The following is a 13,522-nucleotide window of genomic DNA, read 5'->3' as shown; positions in this document are numbered from 1 at the left end:
CAGCCACAAGGATAAACACTATAGTGCTTCAGTGCACACACACATCTTACAAGCTCGTTCCAGTGCTGCAAAGGTGACTTCAGCACACACAAAACAAGGCACTCTGACAGAACAAAAGCTTTGACCGTAGACCCACAACTAATCAGCACAGGTGCTACTCCGCCCCTCACCTGGCTGGACTTCACTCACTGACAGAGTGTACGTGTGTGGACTGCTGCAAGTCATGTGTTCCAGCATTACTATTGAAGAAGTACCCGTCTGTGTCAGAATTCATATAAACTCCAAAATGCTCTAAAATGATGCCACAAGAAACACTCTCTCACACACTACGGCTGCCTGTGGTGTTTTAATCTACAGCACGGTTCAGCGGTACAGACATCTACAAGTGCTGCAAATCCACAGAGAGATGCAAATGTCCAATTGATATTCATTGCACTCAAGCAGTCTTACACAGAGCAAGGGCATGTCTGATCACAATAAAACAGAGCTGTGTGGAACTAATCTGAAGAGAGCAATGTTGGAGGCAAGGTCAGTGAAGCATTTGTTATTCTGATAATATGGTCTAATATGCCAAAAAGAGGAGACAGGACTGCCCGGGGTTACATTTTTGTGCCCATTGTTAATCATTTTGGTACACAGGTAGCCTCTTCTCTAGCTTGCAATGCAGTCGGCAGCCTGACAAGAGAACAATATACTGCTAAGATGTGTTCAATCATTCCCCAACTTACAGTACACTGCTGCATTTATATGGTCTGTTCCACTTTCACCGCCCATTAGTCTGGGGCTCGTGTTGACGCGCTGGCTGATTGAACACAACATGCTCTCCACGCTGCCAAACAAATGATTGGGGTCTCAGTTGTGTCCAAATGTTTTCAGATGGTACAGGTTTCTTACCCACAGGCAAGGTCCAAGTTCCCAATTGCTCCTGCAGACACGGGAAAGGGAAGATCATTTTGTGAGGATTGAGTAATTAGTGGACCATTTTTACCTGCTTAAACTGTGCCAAGAGGAGCTCTGTCTGTTGATGGTAGACGGGCACAGTTACTATAAACCCCACCGGGTTCAAGACAGAGCAGACACAGAATCAGAATCAGAATCAGAAATACTTTATTGATCCCCGGGGGGAAATTATACAATTACCAGTGCTCCCATTCAAGAGTAGAAAGTAGCATAAATTTAGAAATGAGAGTATGTACAAAAATATACACATTTACAATAAGTGAAAAATGAAAGTAAAAAATATATACAATAACAAATATACATACATACATACATATATATGTATTGCACTGGTAAATTTAAAGAATAAATAATGAGGTAGTATATGACAGGTGAAATAGGTCCAGAATCAGTCTGTTTATTCTGAGTGTCTGACACTGTTGTGTGTTCTGTTGTGCATTTGGGTGGAATGAGTCTTTCACTGAAGGTGCCACGAACACTGGCTGCACTAATAAGACGCACTGATGATCCGTCCATCCTGAGAAAGTGCGGCCTCTCTGGCCATCAGGCTGTATGTGAGCTCGAAATGCAAATTAACTGTGCTTAAACTTCTAACAGCTGGAGAGAGATAAATAATGGCTCACTGGGTGACCGTCAACATCTGCCAGCTCTGTTGCCGTCTCTGTACTCAGCAGCTGATCAGGTGTGGTGTCCTAAAAAGGCAGGGGAGAATGAAACAGTAAAATAATCAAATACAAACAAACAATCAAACTAGAAAGCAAATATTGCATTTGGAGTTAAAAGGAACCTCAATAATTCCCATCACAGCTGTGTCCTGTCAGCTGGATGTCTGGGTTACATATAACTGTTGTTTCAACAACATTTCAACAACTATATTTCATCACTGCAACATGATAAAGTGACAACTACGGTGCCCTTCCAGTGCAGAAAATGTGATAAAGTTCCCTCTAGTGTCCCTTCCAGTGGAGACAAAGTGCATGCAGCTGGGGTCCTGGTAGTGTTTTATCTACATAGTTTCAAAAAATGAGTTTGATTATCCTAAATATGTTAACATCATGTCGTGTTTGTTCCAACGACTAGAACTTTGTAGAACAAATGGTAATATCATAGAATAGAAAAGTCAGACATTTGGAGCAGGTGTTGTACATACTCCAGATGTCCACAAGGGGGCGATGCTCCCTACAGTTTGACGCCGCTGCCTTGGAAACGCACCACCGGAGAGCGTCACCACTTCCTGGAGCTCACGTTGTTGCTGACATCAGAGGCGCAGCTCAAGGGAAAAACTCAGCTCTCCACTGTAGTGTGTGTGGAGGCAAGCGAGGAGCAGGGTGAAAAAAAACTTTACTCTGAAACACATCAACCATTGCAGTTTGTTCGTCTGTGTAAACACAGCTCTGGATTATGCACCCGGGAGAAGAGGAGATCTTTCTGCCTGCATACAGTTTGTATTTGTAATTTCTGCGCTTCAGTACAGAGCGCAGTGTCCAGATATCAGCCCACTGTTTTGGGAAGATTTGCTCTGCATCTGTTGGGATTTTTCCGCTCTTCCTGACGTTAATCCGATAATTTACACTCGCCAGTTAATTCATCTTCATAAATCCTGCAGCCACAACTAGAACATGGAGACACATAGATAACAAGGTAAGAGTCCAGTCTAGATGATTTCTCCATTTGTTTGGGGACAGATTCTGAGATCACTGCTTTTTTTTTTTTTGTTATTTCCTGTTTATAGCAAATGAGATGCCAGGACACTGAAATAGACTTGCAGCTGTTATCAAATTGGTCATTTTTAGTTGAAATTGCTGTCCTAATGAAACACAAGCATGTGCAATATGTTTACTGATAGCAACCTAACTGGATGGGCTTTCTTGCAAGTGGAAACTGTTACTTAGACAACCCCAAATGCATTTCATTCTGTGTGTTTCTTCAGTAAATTTGAATTTGGATAAGTACAGGATAATAATCAGCCCCATTTTTGTTGTAAGAAGACACGCTTTGTTGATGAATTCATATTTTGCTGCTAGATTAAAGGTTTGCATTTGATTATCAGTGCCAAATACTCTTTTCACATGGTTTTAACAGTGGTGTGTGCCGTACTTATCAACAGTAAAGCATACATTTATTTCTTTTTAATTTAATTGTATCTTTATTTAATACGGCTTTTCCACGAGAGGCCTGAGGGCGGGAAACATTCACAAGATCACAATCAACAACCAGAACCAACACAACTACATCAAAACATTGCATGTCTGGAGGTGTGAGTGATTTCTGGAAAGTCATTGTCATCCTGTGCTTTTTCATGGTCTGTATCCTGTCTTTCTCTGCTGTCCATCTTCCAGACCTCTGTGATTCACAGTGGTCAGTTAAACCAGTGTTTTCCTTGAAAGGAGGAATCCCCAGCTCTTGTCCTGAAAAGTCCTTCACATGTTTCACCGTCTTCCTGATCCCTGTCCATTTCTATCCAGGCATTTCCAAAGTATCTTGAGCCCATGTTGAGGCCATTATAGTGGGAGAGTGATGAGGACGCTGATGAGCTTTATCCAGAGCTCGCCACATATTCCTGCGATGGCAGACCTCTGAGACAATCCACCAAATTAGATTTTAATGAGGCCATCGTGTTCATCAAATCAAATCAATATGAACTGCACTCGCAGGAGTCTGAGCAGCAAACTGACGGATGAGTTTATCAGCACATTGGCGTGCCCTTGGGGGCTCCGAAATAGCCTTAAAGTGAGAGTCAAACTGTCAAGTGGAAACCGCCCACAGATATGGTTGGTGTGCCTCAAGCAAAACAATCCATTTGGCTGATAACGGGACTGGATCCCACAGTAAAAATGCCAGCCAGAGACGGAAGCGACGGGTTACTAATTGTGTTTTGATGGGACTAATAGAAGAAAGGGGTCTGAAACAAGAGTTAATCACAAGGTTGATATTGTTTGTCATGTGCTTAAAGAGAGTTTCAAGGCGCCTCATTATATTATGATAAAAAGGTTTTGAGAAAGCATTCGTGGCCTGTTTTCTCATTCTTGAGGAGTGTTTGAAAGTATGTCATGTACTGCAGAGTTTGCTCATGCAGGATATATTTCTCAGCAGCCCACTTATGAGAAAACTGTGTTCATCTATTAACACTCCTTAGCATGCTGCCGTCAACCCTCAGGACAATTTCCCGCTGGCTCATTTTTTTTGCGAGTCATTAGCTAAGTGTCTTAATCAGAGTGAACGTGACCTCCTCGCGCTCACGTTGTCCCTCCAGTGAGGAGTGTGAAGTCATGCTCTCCTGTGTCAAATTCACAGAAGCCTGACTGCTTGCCAGACGCCCGCTGACCAGAGGGGCTGGAGGTGAAAGGTTACTGTGACTCATATAAGCAGGCTTATTATCTTCTCTTGAAGGCCTGTTTTGGATGTTGCCTGGTTACACTAGAAAGCAAAACAAGGTGAGAGAAAGTGTCATACCTTCTGAACTAGCTTGACACAGGACTATTAGATACTGTATGTTACTGTGCGTAGTATGCCAGACAGCAGAGATGTTGTCTTCAATGAACAGTGGCTTTGTTTGTTGTCTTTGTCTTTGTTGTCTTGCAATCTAACAGAAAGCCTGCTTTACAAACCAGAAGTGTGGAGCTTGAAAGACAGGGGATTGCATTATGGGAAATCTAGGAGATTGACCCATTCATGGGACTAAAAGTCAGGATATCTTGGCCTCTGCTGCTTTGGATTTTGGGACATAATGGAAGGTGTTTGGTACCACCATGACTCTTCCTAAAGCTGCCAGTCTGACCAAATTCAGGAACTGGGAAAGAAAGGTCTGGAGTTAAGCAAAAACCAAGTAACCATTGTTCAAGAACTTCAGTCATCCGCAGAGATGGGAGAACCAGGCAGAAGGGCAGCCATCTCTGCAGCAGTCATCACATCAATCAGAGCTTTGTGGTAGATAGAATGCTAGAAGGAAGCCTGTCTTTAGTAAAAAACTAAAGAAAGCCCTCTCAGACTTTGCCAGATGGCACAGAGGACTCTGAGCATTAGAGGAAAAGGATTGTCTAGTCTGACAAGACAAGAAATTGAGCTCTTTGGCCTGATTGCCAAGCACTGTATCTGGCACAACCCAAATACCAGCCACCTGGATTATACCATCCCTATGGTGAAGCAAGGGAGTTGCAGCATCATGATTCTCAGCTGCAGAGACTGGGAGACAGGTCAGGACAGAGAGAACAACGGGCTGGGACAAACACAGATATATCCTTGAGAAAAACAAGTATACACAACCTCAAAATTGGGCAATAATTCACCTCAGAACATCTTAAAGTTATAGAAAGTCAGAAAATGCTGGAATGACTTCAGGACTATCCTCTGATTGTCTTTGCCGAACACAGATTTGAAAGATCTGAATGAATCTAAAGATCCCAGTTTTCGAACACTTTCTAAACAATGTGACAGAGCTTGAGCTCATGTGGAATGAAGAAAGACAGACACTACACAAACACAGGTGTGCAAAGCTGGTTGCGGCACACCCAAGATGACGTAACGCAATAACTGCTGATAGTGGTGCTTCTGCACAGTAATACTGAACTAAGAGTCTGGTTACATATATAAAATTTACAGAAATTACAATGAATTATGGCTTGGTCATTATGGGGTATTTTGTGAAGGAAAATCATTTTTGAGTTAAGCCTATAGAAGAAGAAAATATAGAGAAAGTGAAGCGGTCTGACTGCTTTCTGGAGTCAGTCTGTGTTGCCTTTGTTTATCTGTGAGAGTGCGGTAAGGTCCAGCCCCCTCCTCTCCAGAAACCAAGAGGAAGTTGTCCTGATTGAGCTTTGTCTGCACGGCTTGTCTGACCGTAAGGACAATGCCATCAGCAGCAGCAGAGCCGGAGCCTTGCAAGGACAGCCGGATAGACAACACACTGCCAGACTGGACTCATATAATAACACTGAGGACAAGTTTGTGTAAAATGTTATGTGAAATACTGTAACTGGTCAGGCATCCTTGTTTCTGATAGTATTTCATGTATTCAAATAAGAGTATATAAATAAAGAAGTGAGGCCCAGCTTGTAGTTTGTTGCAGAGATGTTAAATGAAATCAGCAGGGGGGACTCTTGAAATTAAATCATGAAATTGCTTTTGGATTTTTCATTCTCACACTCACTCACTCTCTTGAGTATCAAAAGCCCCCAGAACGGAGACACTCTTCATGGATAAACCTTTGGTGGCAAAGCAGAAAAACTTTCTTGCCTCTTCCTTTGCCACAGCTGTTTGACATTCTGTCTCGTAAAATGAGTTTAAGTCTATGAGCTGTCTCTGCATGGCTGCGTTTGGGTGGAGAAACACAATGAATGAATGTGCTTGTAATAGCATGTCACCGCATAATGGAAAAGACAGCTTACTTTACAGATTGTGCGTAGATTCCTCTCGGGTGTGTGTGTGTGTGTGTGTGTGTGTGTGTGTGTGTGTGTGTGTGGGGGGGGGGGTTATGGTTGGGAGTGGATATATTGTGGACGACAGGAGAATCACTCCTTCGTTTGGCTATTTTTAGCCAGTGTTGTGTGGTTGATGATAATGGCGCACAGATCTACTTATCTCTGAGCTAATAGAGCCATCACTTTCACTGAGGAGGATCCTCTTACACTGGAGTCTGATTTGTACCAGTGGACTGAGTTAACAAAGTACATCCAGCTCCACTATTCAAATGCCCCCTTGGGCCGTGATTATACCGACTGCTTTCTCCCATGACTGCTATTGTCTCCTTGGAATTTCATTGGTTCAAAACTGAAGTGATGAAAGTGAAATGAAGAGGGCACTTTTTTGATACTTTGGGCAATATTGCATGTTTTTCTTGTTCGGTGGTCTTAGTGAACTCCTAACATTGGCATGCTCACAATGACAATACTAGCATGCTAATAATTAGCAGATAATGTTTTCTGGGCGGCAGGTACACAATGCTGGTTTGCATGGTACTGTAATTAATACATATTTCATTCAGTCTGGCTTCGAGATGTGCACTAATTCTCTGGTTGTTGCCACACCCTACAGGCTATTTATTCAGTGACACACCTGAGTTAGCTTGATGCCTCTGTACCTGATGAAGAGCCAATCTGGGCTGGACATGTTGCACTCTTTCTAGATGTAATTAAGAAAAATCCTTTCAAACGGGAGTATCTACAATTAGTTTGGCCAGATTTTTAAATGTTATAATTTGCTGTTACTGTTTTATATCCCTATAGACTGAATATACTTGTGTGTTGGGCAGTTGATAGGACAAAACAAGCTATTGGGAAATTGTGATGTCCTTTTTTCACCATTGTCTGAGATTTTAGAGACTTAATCGATAGTGAAAATAATCCTAAATGAAACCCACTAGTGCTCTACAGATTAAAGAGAAATAATTGACACTCCAGTGCAGTTCCTCTGATTGAGCATGCATTTACAGTTGAAACAAGAGATACAAATGTGTAAATAATGGCATCAAATCAAAAAGGAAATTCCTTTATTTAAAATAAAACACAGATTTAGTGCCAGATGACGGGAAGAATCCTCTTGTTGTGTTGTTGGAAGGACTTGTTAAGCTTGCGTCCCATTGAAGAGTTGGATCTCTTCTCAGCAATAACTCTAGTGAGACAAAGCAAGGGGAGCCAAGGTTATGATAAATGAGTGCTGAAGCCCCACATGGAGTGACATTCTCCTACCGCCACCCAGAAGTCCTCAAGTGCGTCCCCACATAGAAAACCCTCAGGTTGCTCGGTGTGCAGGAGGACATGCTGTATTGTCTTACTTCCCAGAATCAGCCTGCATAATGCCTCTGACTCATGTGGCCACAGCACAGTCTTGGCAAGCGTTCAGGGGACAGGACACCCCCGCCACTGACCTTTTAAAAAGAGTAAGTCACCTAAATATCCGTGGCTCACTAATCATTCACTTCCTGCCCGTGTTGCAATTCAGACAGCTTACAGGGTATTGTGACCAGCTCACCGTCTCCTCATGATATCAGGCCTGTGATGCATTGTATGTGACCTCATCAATAGTGCAGATTTGTGTTGTTCATTTTTATTTTGGATACAGCATTTAAAAGCCTATGTTGTCATGTCGGCAATACACAAATTGTGTTTGTTAAAGGACAATATCAGTGGTTTTGTATGTTTTAGCCATTAAATACATATTACATACACTTTACATAGCCGCTAACAATGTTTCAAATCAGACTCTGGTCACATTTTGATGTATTTCGTCTACTGTTCCCGGCGTCATTTGGCTTCCATTAACTTCCATACAAGATGGAAATCAATTGGCAGACTCTTTAAGCTTTCAACTTGCTAGTAGTTGAATTGTGTAATCATACTGAACATCAAGTCAGAATAAACTTTTGTCAAAATATATTATTGTTATGAGAGTAGTTCAAACTTCATAACAGATGAACCTGCATTTAAACGGGATTATCACACAACAGTAATGTAACAAAAATGAATGTAGACTTGTGATCTAAACTGATGAAATACACATGAGCAAGTTTCAAGAAAAAACAACTATTGAAGTATAGCATGCTTTAAAAAATGCTCTGTATACAAGATTGTAAGCTAAAGGAAAAGTCGGACATTTTGGGAAACACACTTGGGCGTTTTTTTTGCTGAGAGTAACATTTACTGCACAGTCTTACCATCAAACTGCCAGCAAGAAAGGGAATAAGCATGTTTCCTAAAATGTCTAAGCACTCCTTTAAGGGACCATTAATATGCAGATTATCCTTCAAATCAATCAGGGAAGAAGGTAACTGTCAAAATGAGTCAGTTTCACAATTGGATAGATTGAAGATCTGCACTTTTGTGGCCTGCAAGTGACAAGGTGCTCTGATCCTTTCCATGTCTTCCATTGGTATAGTGCTTTGACCCCAGTGCATGTCCTCACTGATCCATCCTGTCCTCTGTGATTCCCTTTACGGACTGTGTATTTTGGCTGTTACACACAAGCTGTGCTGGAGAATGGAAACCCAGTGAGCCCCACAGGCGTGATGCAAAGTTTAGAAGTTGACCTCTGAAATGGAGATTTCTTTGGGACTCCACAAGAGTGATGTCAGACATTAGGTCACGCTGCTCAGGCCACCAGGCAGCTGGAGAGCCGACCTTCCACCTCTGTAGTCTAAAGAGGCGGAGGGGGGGGTCCCTCAGAGACCTACATCACACTGTTTACTTGGTTAGAGAATGATGTAACAGAGCTGAAAGAGGTTAGTGTATATATTGCGCATGCATATACATGCTTGGCTGTGATTCCTGTGCAATCATTACAATAAAAATAAAATTGTGTGTGTTTTGAGGAGCGCAGTTCTGCTTTGTCTGGCTCAGACAATTCCCTACAAGCCTCGTCTGTTCATCCTCTGCTGTCCTGTCTTTTAATTAACTTCCTCTGTCATTTCGGCGCAGTCCTCATACTGTGACAAAGGAGAGGCCTCTGCCAGTGAAACATTGGCCCGAGTGGTGATGTTATCCGTATTTGACAGTGAAGTGCGTCACAGTGTTCGAAGCACTTCTGGATGTGCGTGGCATTCATAGGCTTGTCTCATGATCTACTAGAGAGACAGACAGTCTTTTCTTGGAGGACGTGCGGCTGCAGAGCAACATGAGCGAGTGGCGATTAGCATTTGATCTTCAACAAGCGGGGCTGTCACATTGCACCGCCTGCCAAGAAGCGTGTGGAGAATTGGGCTGGCGATCTGTGGGCACCACTAGCCCGGCATCCCGCTGGGCAGAGGGGCGAAACAGATGGGCCATCTGGTGACTTGCTGGCACAGGACAGGGGCTGTTCTGTTCCCGTGTGTGTGTGTGTGTGTGTGTGTAGCACCAACAGACTGGGCCACGTGGTGTTCGGAAGACCACCTGTCTCGTGGCTGCTCTTCATCTCTTTCATGTGTGGTCAGCAGCACCATACTAGCACAGACACAGAGCTTTGCCGGGACATATCATACCCCTCTTCAGTTCACTCTCTGCTACCTCATATCAAAGATATATCAGCTGCAAAAAAAAACACATAGTGTGTTTTGGGGGTCAATATAAGTTTGCCCACATTTAGCACTCATATTGTGATGTATTTAGAACACCCTGTTCTCAGAAAGTGGTCACCCTTGAAACATTTTTGCCCAGGCTCCATATTTGTGCTTTAGAGTTTTAGTTTTCCAATCCGTCAGCTCTTGTGATTCGTGCCACTGACAGCAGCAAACTGCATGTTCCCATGTTCAAACTCTGCTGGCATCCTGTGACTCTGCCCCTCAGGCTGTAAATTGCTCTAGTGGCCATCTGCATCACTTTTATGAAAAGTTTTCTGGCTGGCACAAAGAGAAAGTGTTTGTGTCTCCACAGACGAGGCTGGAGCGCTTGTCTGTTGCTGAATGTTTGGGACTCATACTGTACACAGTGGTGCAGGCTTTGAGAACACAAGAACACATGCAACATGGACACTGGAGATAGCAAAACAAAAAGTAAATGATGCTGCAAGAAAAAAAAGACAGAAATTATCTGGGGAGTGTTACTATTAATCTCTCTGGAGGCTCTTTTGTCTTTTAGATTTTGTTTTGGAATTTGTTGATTGTCAGACTCCCACAAACTAAATCTGCTCTACACATTTATTTACCCTCACTCCTTAATTAATACACTATTTCTATTATGTTTTTCTTTTGTCTTTTTTGCTATCCCAGTATACTATCTCCCCTGAACACGGATATATTACATTGATAACTCACTCCCATTGTGACTGCGCTGCCTTTGAATGGGACTATGCATGTGATGGAGTGTTTAGTTTACAGCAAAAATGAATCCTAAAAAAATGTCACGACAGCAGAACTGAAGCATTTTAGTCAAACTGCAGTGCTGATTCCAAATGTTGGCTGAAACAGTGTGTCAGTCTGTGAGACTGTGAGACTGTAGCCACTGACAACAGTAGCTGTGATTCTGTGTTGACTGTGTGGAGCAACGAGCAGTTAGTAGCAGCTACTGTTCTCAGATCACTCAGCCATAACAACCTGTTAACCATTTTTAATAAAAGTCACATCGTATCCTTAAAATGCCTAAGAATTGTTCTTTTTTTTAAAAACATGCAGTGACATGTTTCTTTGTGCTGCATGTCTTCATTCATACAGAAGAGGAATAGACGTACTATAATTTTACTGATGTCCTGTTGGTTCTTTCGTACTTCCTCTTTCGGGAGTTGTGTTCACATGCACAATAGTTTTTTCAGCTTTTTGTCTTTATTTTGCATTTTAAAGGAAGATTATGCAAGAAGCACATAGTTCCTCCTACAAATGACAAGCTGAAAAAGCACTCTTGCCATGCTATGACCAGTAGCTTATGGTGGCTAATATTAGCTAACGTTTAATAGAAATTGCTGTACAACTGACAAGAGGTAATTCCCTGATCTGCTGACCTTTCTATGCGTGGGCTTATGTCTACATTTTAGCTTTTACCATTATCTCATAATCACTTGTGGCCACAGTTGCTGTTCAGCAAGGATAGGTCTATAGGTCTGAAAAACCTTTTTTGGTTTTCTGAAACCTGCAGCTGGGATTGATGGTGTGTGGGGAAACGCACCAGCTCATAACCACTGCACACATTTTAATATAAAAACATACTGTACTGCAGCTATTTCCCTAGTTCCTGTTCCCCTTTTGCTAAGCCCGCATTCAAAGACAAAACAAATGTGTGTGTGTGTATGTGTGAAATATCCACAAGTACCCTGTGACAGGATGTGACCATCATCTTTAAAAAGAAAAGTCAACATTTCACTGGCCTGCAGTATGAAATGAATGAGTTTAGAATGCATAAACAATGTGAGATTGATTTTTGTTTACTCAAAACAGCTGCATTTTCTCCTCTATTATTTATTTATATCAACAATTGAACAAAACCTGACTGTCAGTGGTAAAAGACTCTTTTCTGTATCACCTCATTATGGGATGTGACAACCGCTTTTCTGCTCTGTGCTCACCAACTTAATGCGTAAAGGCAGCTCTGGCTGTGTCTTTGAAGTGCTCATGGTCTTCACCTGAGGCAGGCAGTTAGGCAAACACCCACGCCTGCCTCGCTGCTGCACCATGGGATCTCAAGGGCACGAGGCTCCTCCATCATCAAACACCGAAGGAGTTCCTCCACTGCTGCCGGCTTGTGGTTCTTAGAGTGGCAATAAAGACACATCAGGGCATTCACAGGATTTAAATGGCTTGAGTTACCAGCATCAAATGCAGCACTTGGCTGTCATGTTGTTGTTTGTCTGCCAGGAGTTTTCAAAAAAGGATATGTCAATCTCAAGAGACCCTCCTGGTTAAATAAAGATTAAATAAATAACAGAAGTGGTGACATTGATATTGGGAAAAAAAAGCTTTGTGTTGAGACTGCCACCTGCGTCCTGTTTTGTCATTGTTTTTGTGCAATCACAGAAATATTATGTGCACCAACTGAAAGTGGCACAGTTCTTGGATCTTGAAACCGCATTGTTTTTGTGTTTTGTTCGCAGGATGAAATCTTCGCTTGCAGAGAGAAGTTGAGCTCTGTGCTCGAGTTCAACAGGGCCACTTCCTGATGATGACAGTAAACATGGGTGAGTAGTATTCGAAAGCAGGTTGCTGTGCAGTTACATACAGAAACATGCACGATTACTGGGAAACACACAAACACACACACCTCTCACACATCCTCTGGCAGGAAGAGTGCAGAGAAAAAATAACACATGTACGAAGAGAGGAAAAGTGTGAGGAGGCTGTAAGCAGCTCCAGATGGCCTGTTTTGTACACACTTGTTTTGGTCTTTTTACATTGTTGTTAGTAAAAATGTTGTTTTCTTGATTTTTGTACTTTATTCAGATATGGATGCTTAATTTTGCACATAGGAAGGTTCTGGATGCACACACATCTCCCTCGAAAATTTAAAGAATACATGATTCCAGTGTTGCACATTTATTTATTTTCACACCTACCAGGCCTCTGAACACACATGCAAACCCAGTCACCAAGACACACACACACACACACACACACACACACACACACACACACACACACACAGTGAGTTCCTCCATACAATACAACTCAAACAATAGACTCTCTCCTGTGGTGCATTTGCATGTGCACATGACCTGTTGGCATTGAGGAGCTGCAGTCTCAACCTGCTAACTGACCTCTGCAAACAAAGCTCAAAATATTAAATCGATATCTGTAGTCTATTCAAAACTAAACACAATGCATCATAGCTACAGTACAGCCATCACCCCTGGCTCTTTTATTCTTATCTTCTTTCCACTGTGATCCAAAACCGTGTTGCCTTTGTTTCCACAGATGACGGTCTCCAAAATGGACCCGGACAGCACAGGAACTCACAAGGTAAACTCTAATTGTCTGTGTGTTAAGAAGCTAGCTTAGCTTAGTTTCGCGACTGGCAGCGGGGGCAAACAGTTAGCTGGCTCTGTCCTAACTGACAGTTAGCAAGCTAGCTAGCTCTGAGAGCTTAATCCCCCTTTTCAATAACTTGTAAACAGTACAGGGGCTATTGTGACTGACTAGCGCTAGCATGTTAGCCAATATCTCATACCTACA

General features: G+C 42.4%; 1 protein-coding gene across 1 annotated transcript in view; it reads left to right on the top strand.

Annotated features, from left to right (window-relative positions):
* The first annotated feature begins 2,292 nt into the window (after window positions 1-2,292).
* map3k22 (mitogen-activated protein kinase kinase kinase 22) overlaps window positions 2,293-13,522 on the top strand; it is a 37,249-nt gene continuing 26,019 nt past the window's right edge. Inside the window, exons 1-3 of the mRNA XM_070928212.1 lie at window positions 2,293-2,601; window positions 12,448-12,531; window positions 13,265-13,309. Coding sequence (XP_070784313.1) covers window positions 12,513-12,531; window positions 13,265-13,309 — 64 coding nt within the window. The 5' untranslated portion in view covers window positions 2,293-2,601; window positions 12,448-12,512. The remainder of the gene's footprint in view (window positions 2,602-12,447; window positions 12,532-13,264; window positions 13,310-13,522) is intronic.

The sequence above is a fragment of the Enoplosus armatus genome, chromosome 21, assembly GCF_043641665.1.
Source record: "Enoplosus armatus isolate fEnoArm2 chromosome 21, fEnoArm2.hap1, whole genome shotgun sequence".
In the NCBI taxonomy this organism is placed as follows: domain Eukaryota; kingdom Metazoa; phylum Chordata; class Actinopteri; order Centrarchiformes; family Enoplosidae; genus Enoplosus; species Enoplosus armatus.
The sequence above is the reverse complement of the archived record's forward strand: the minus strand, read 5'-3'. Positions and strand labels throughout refer to the sequence as shown.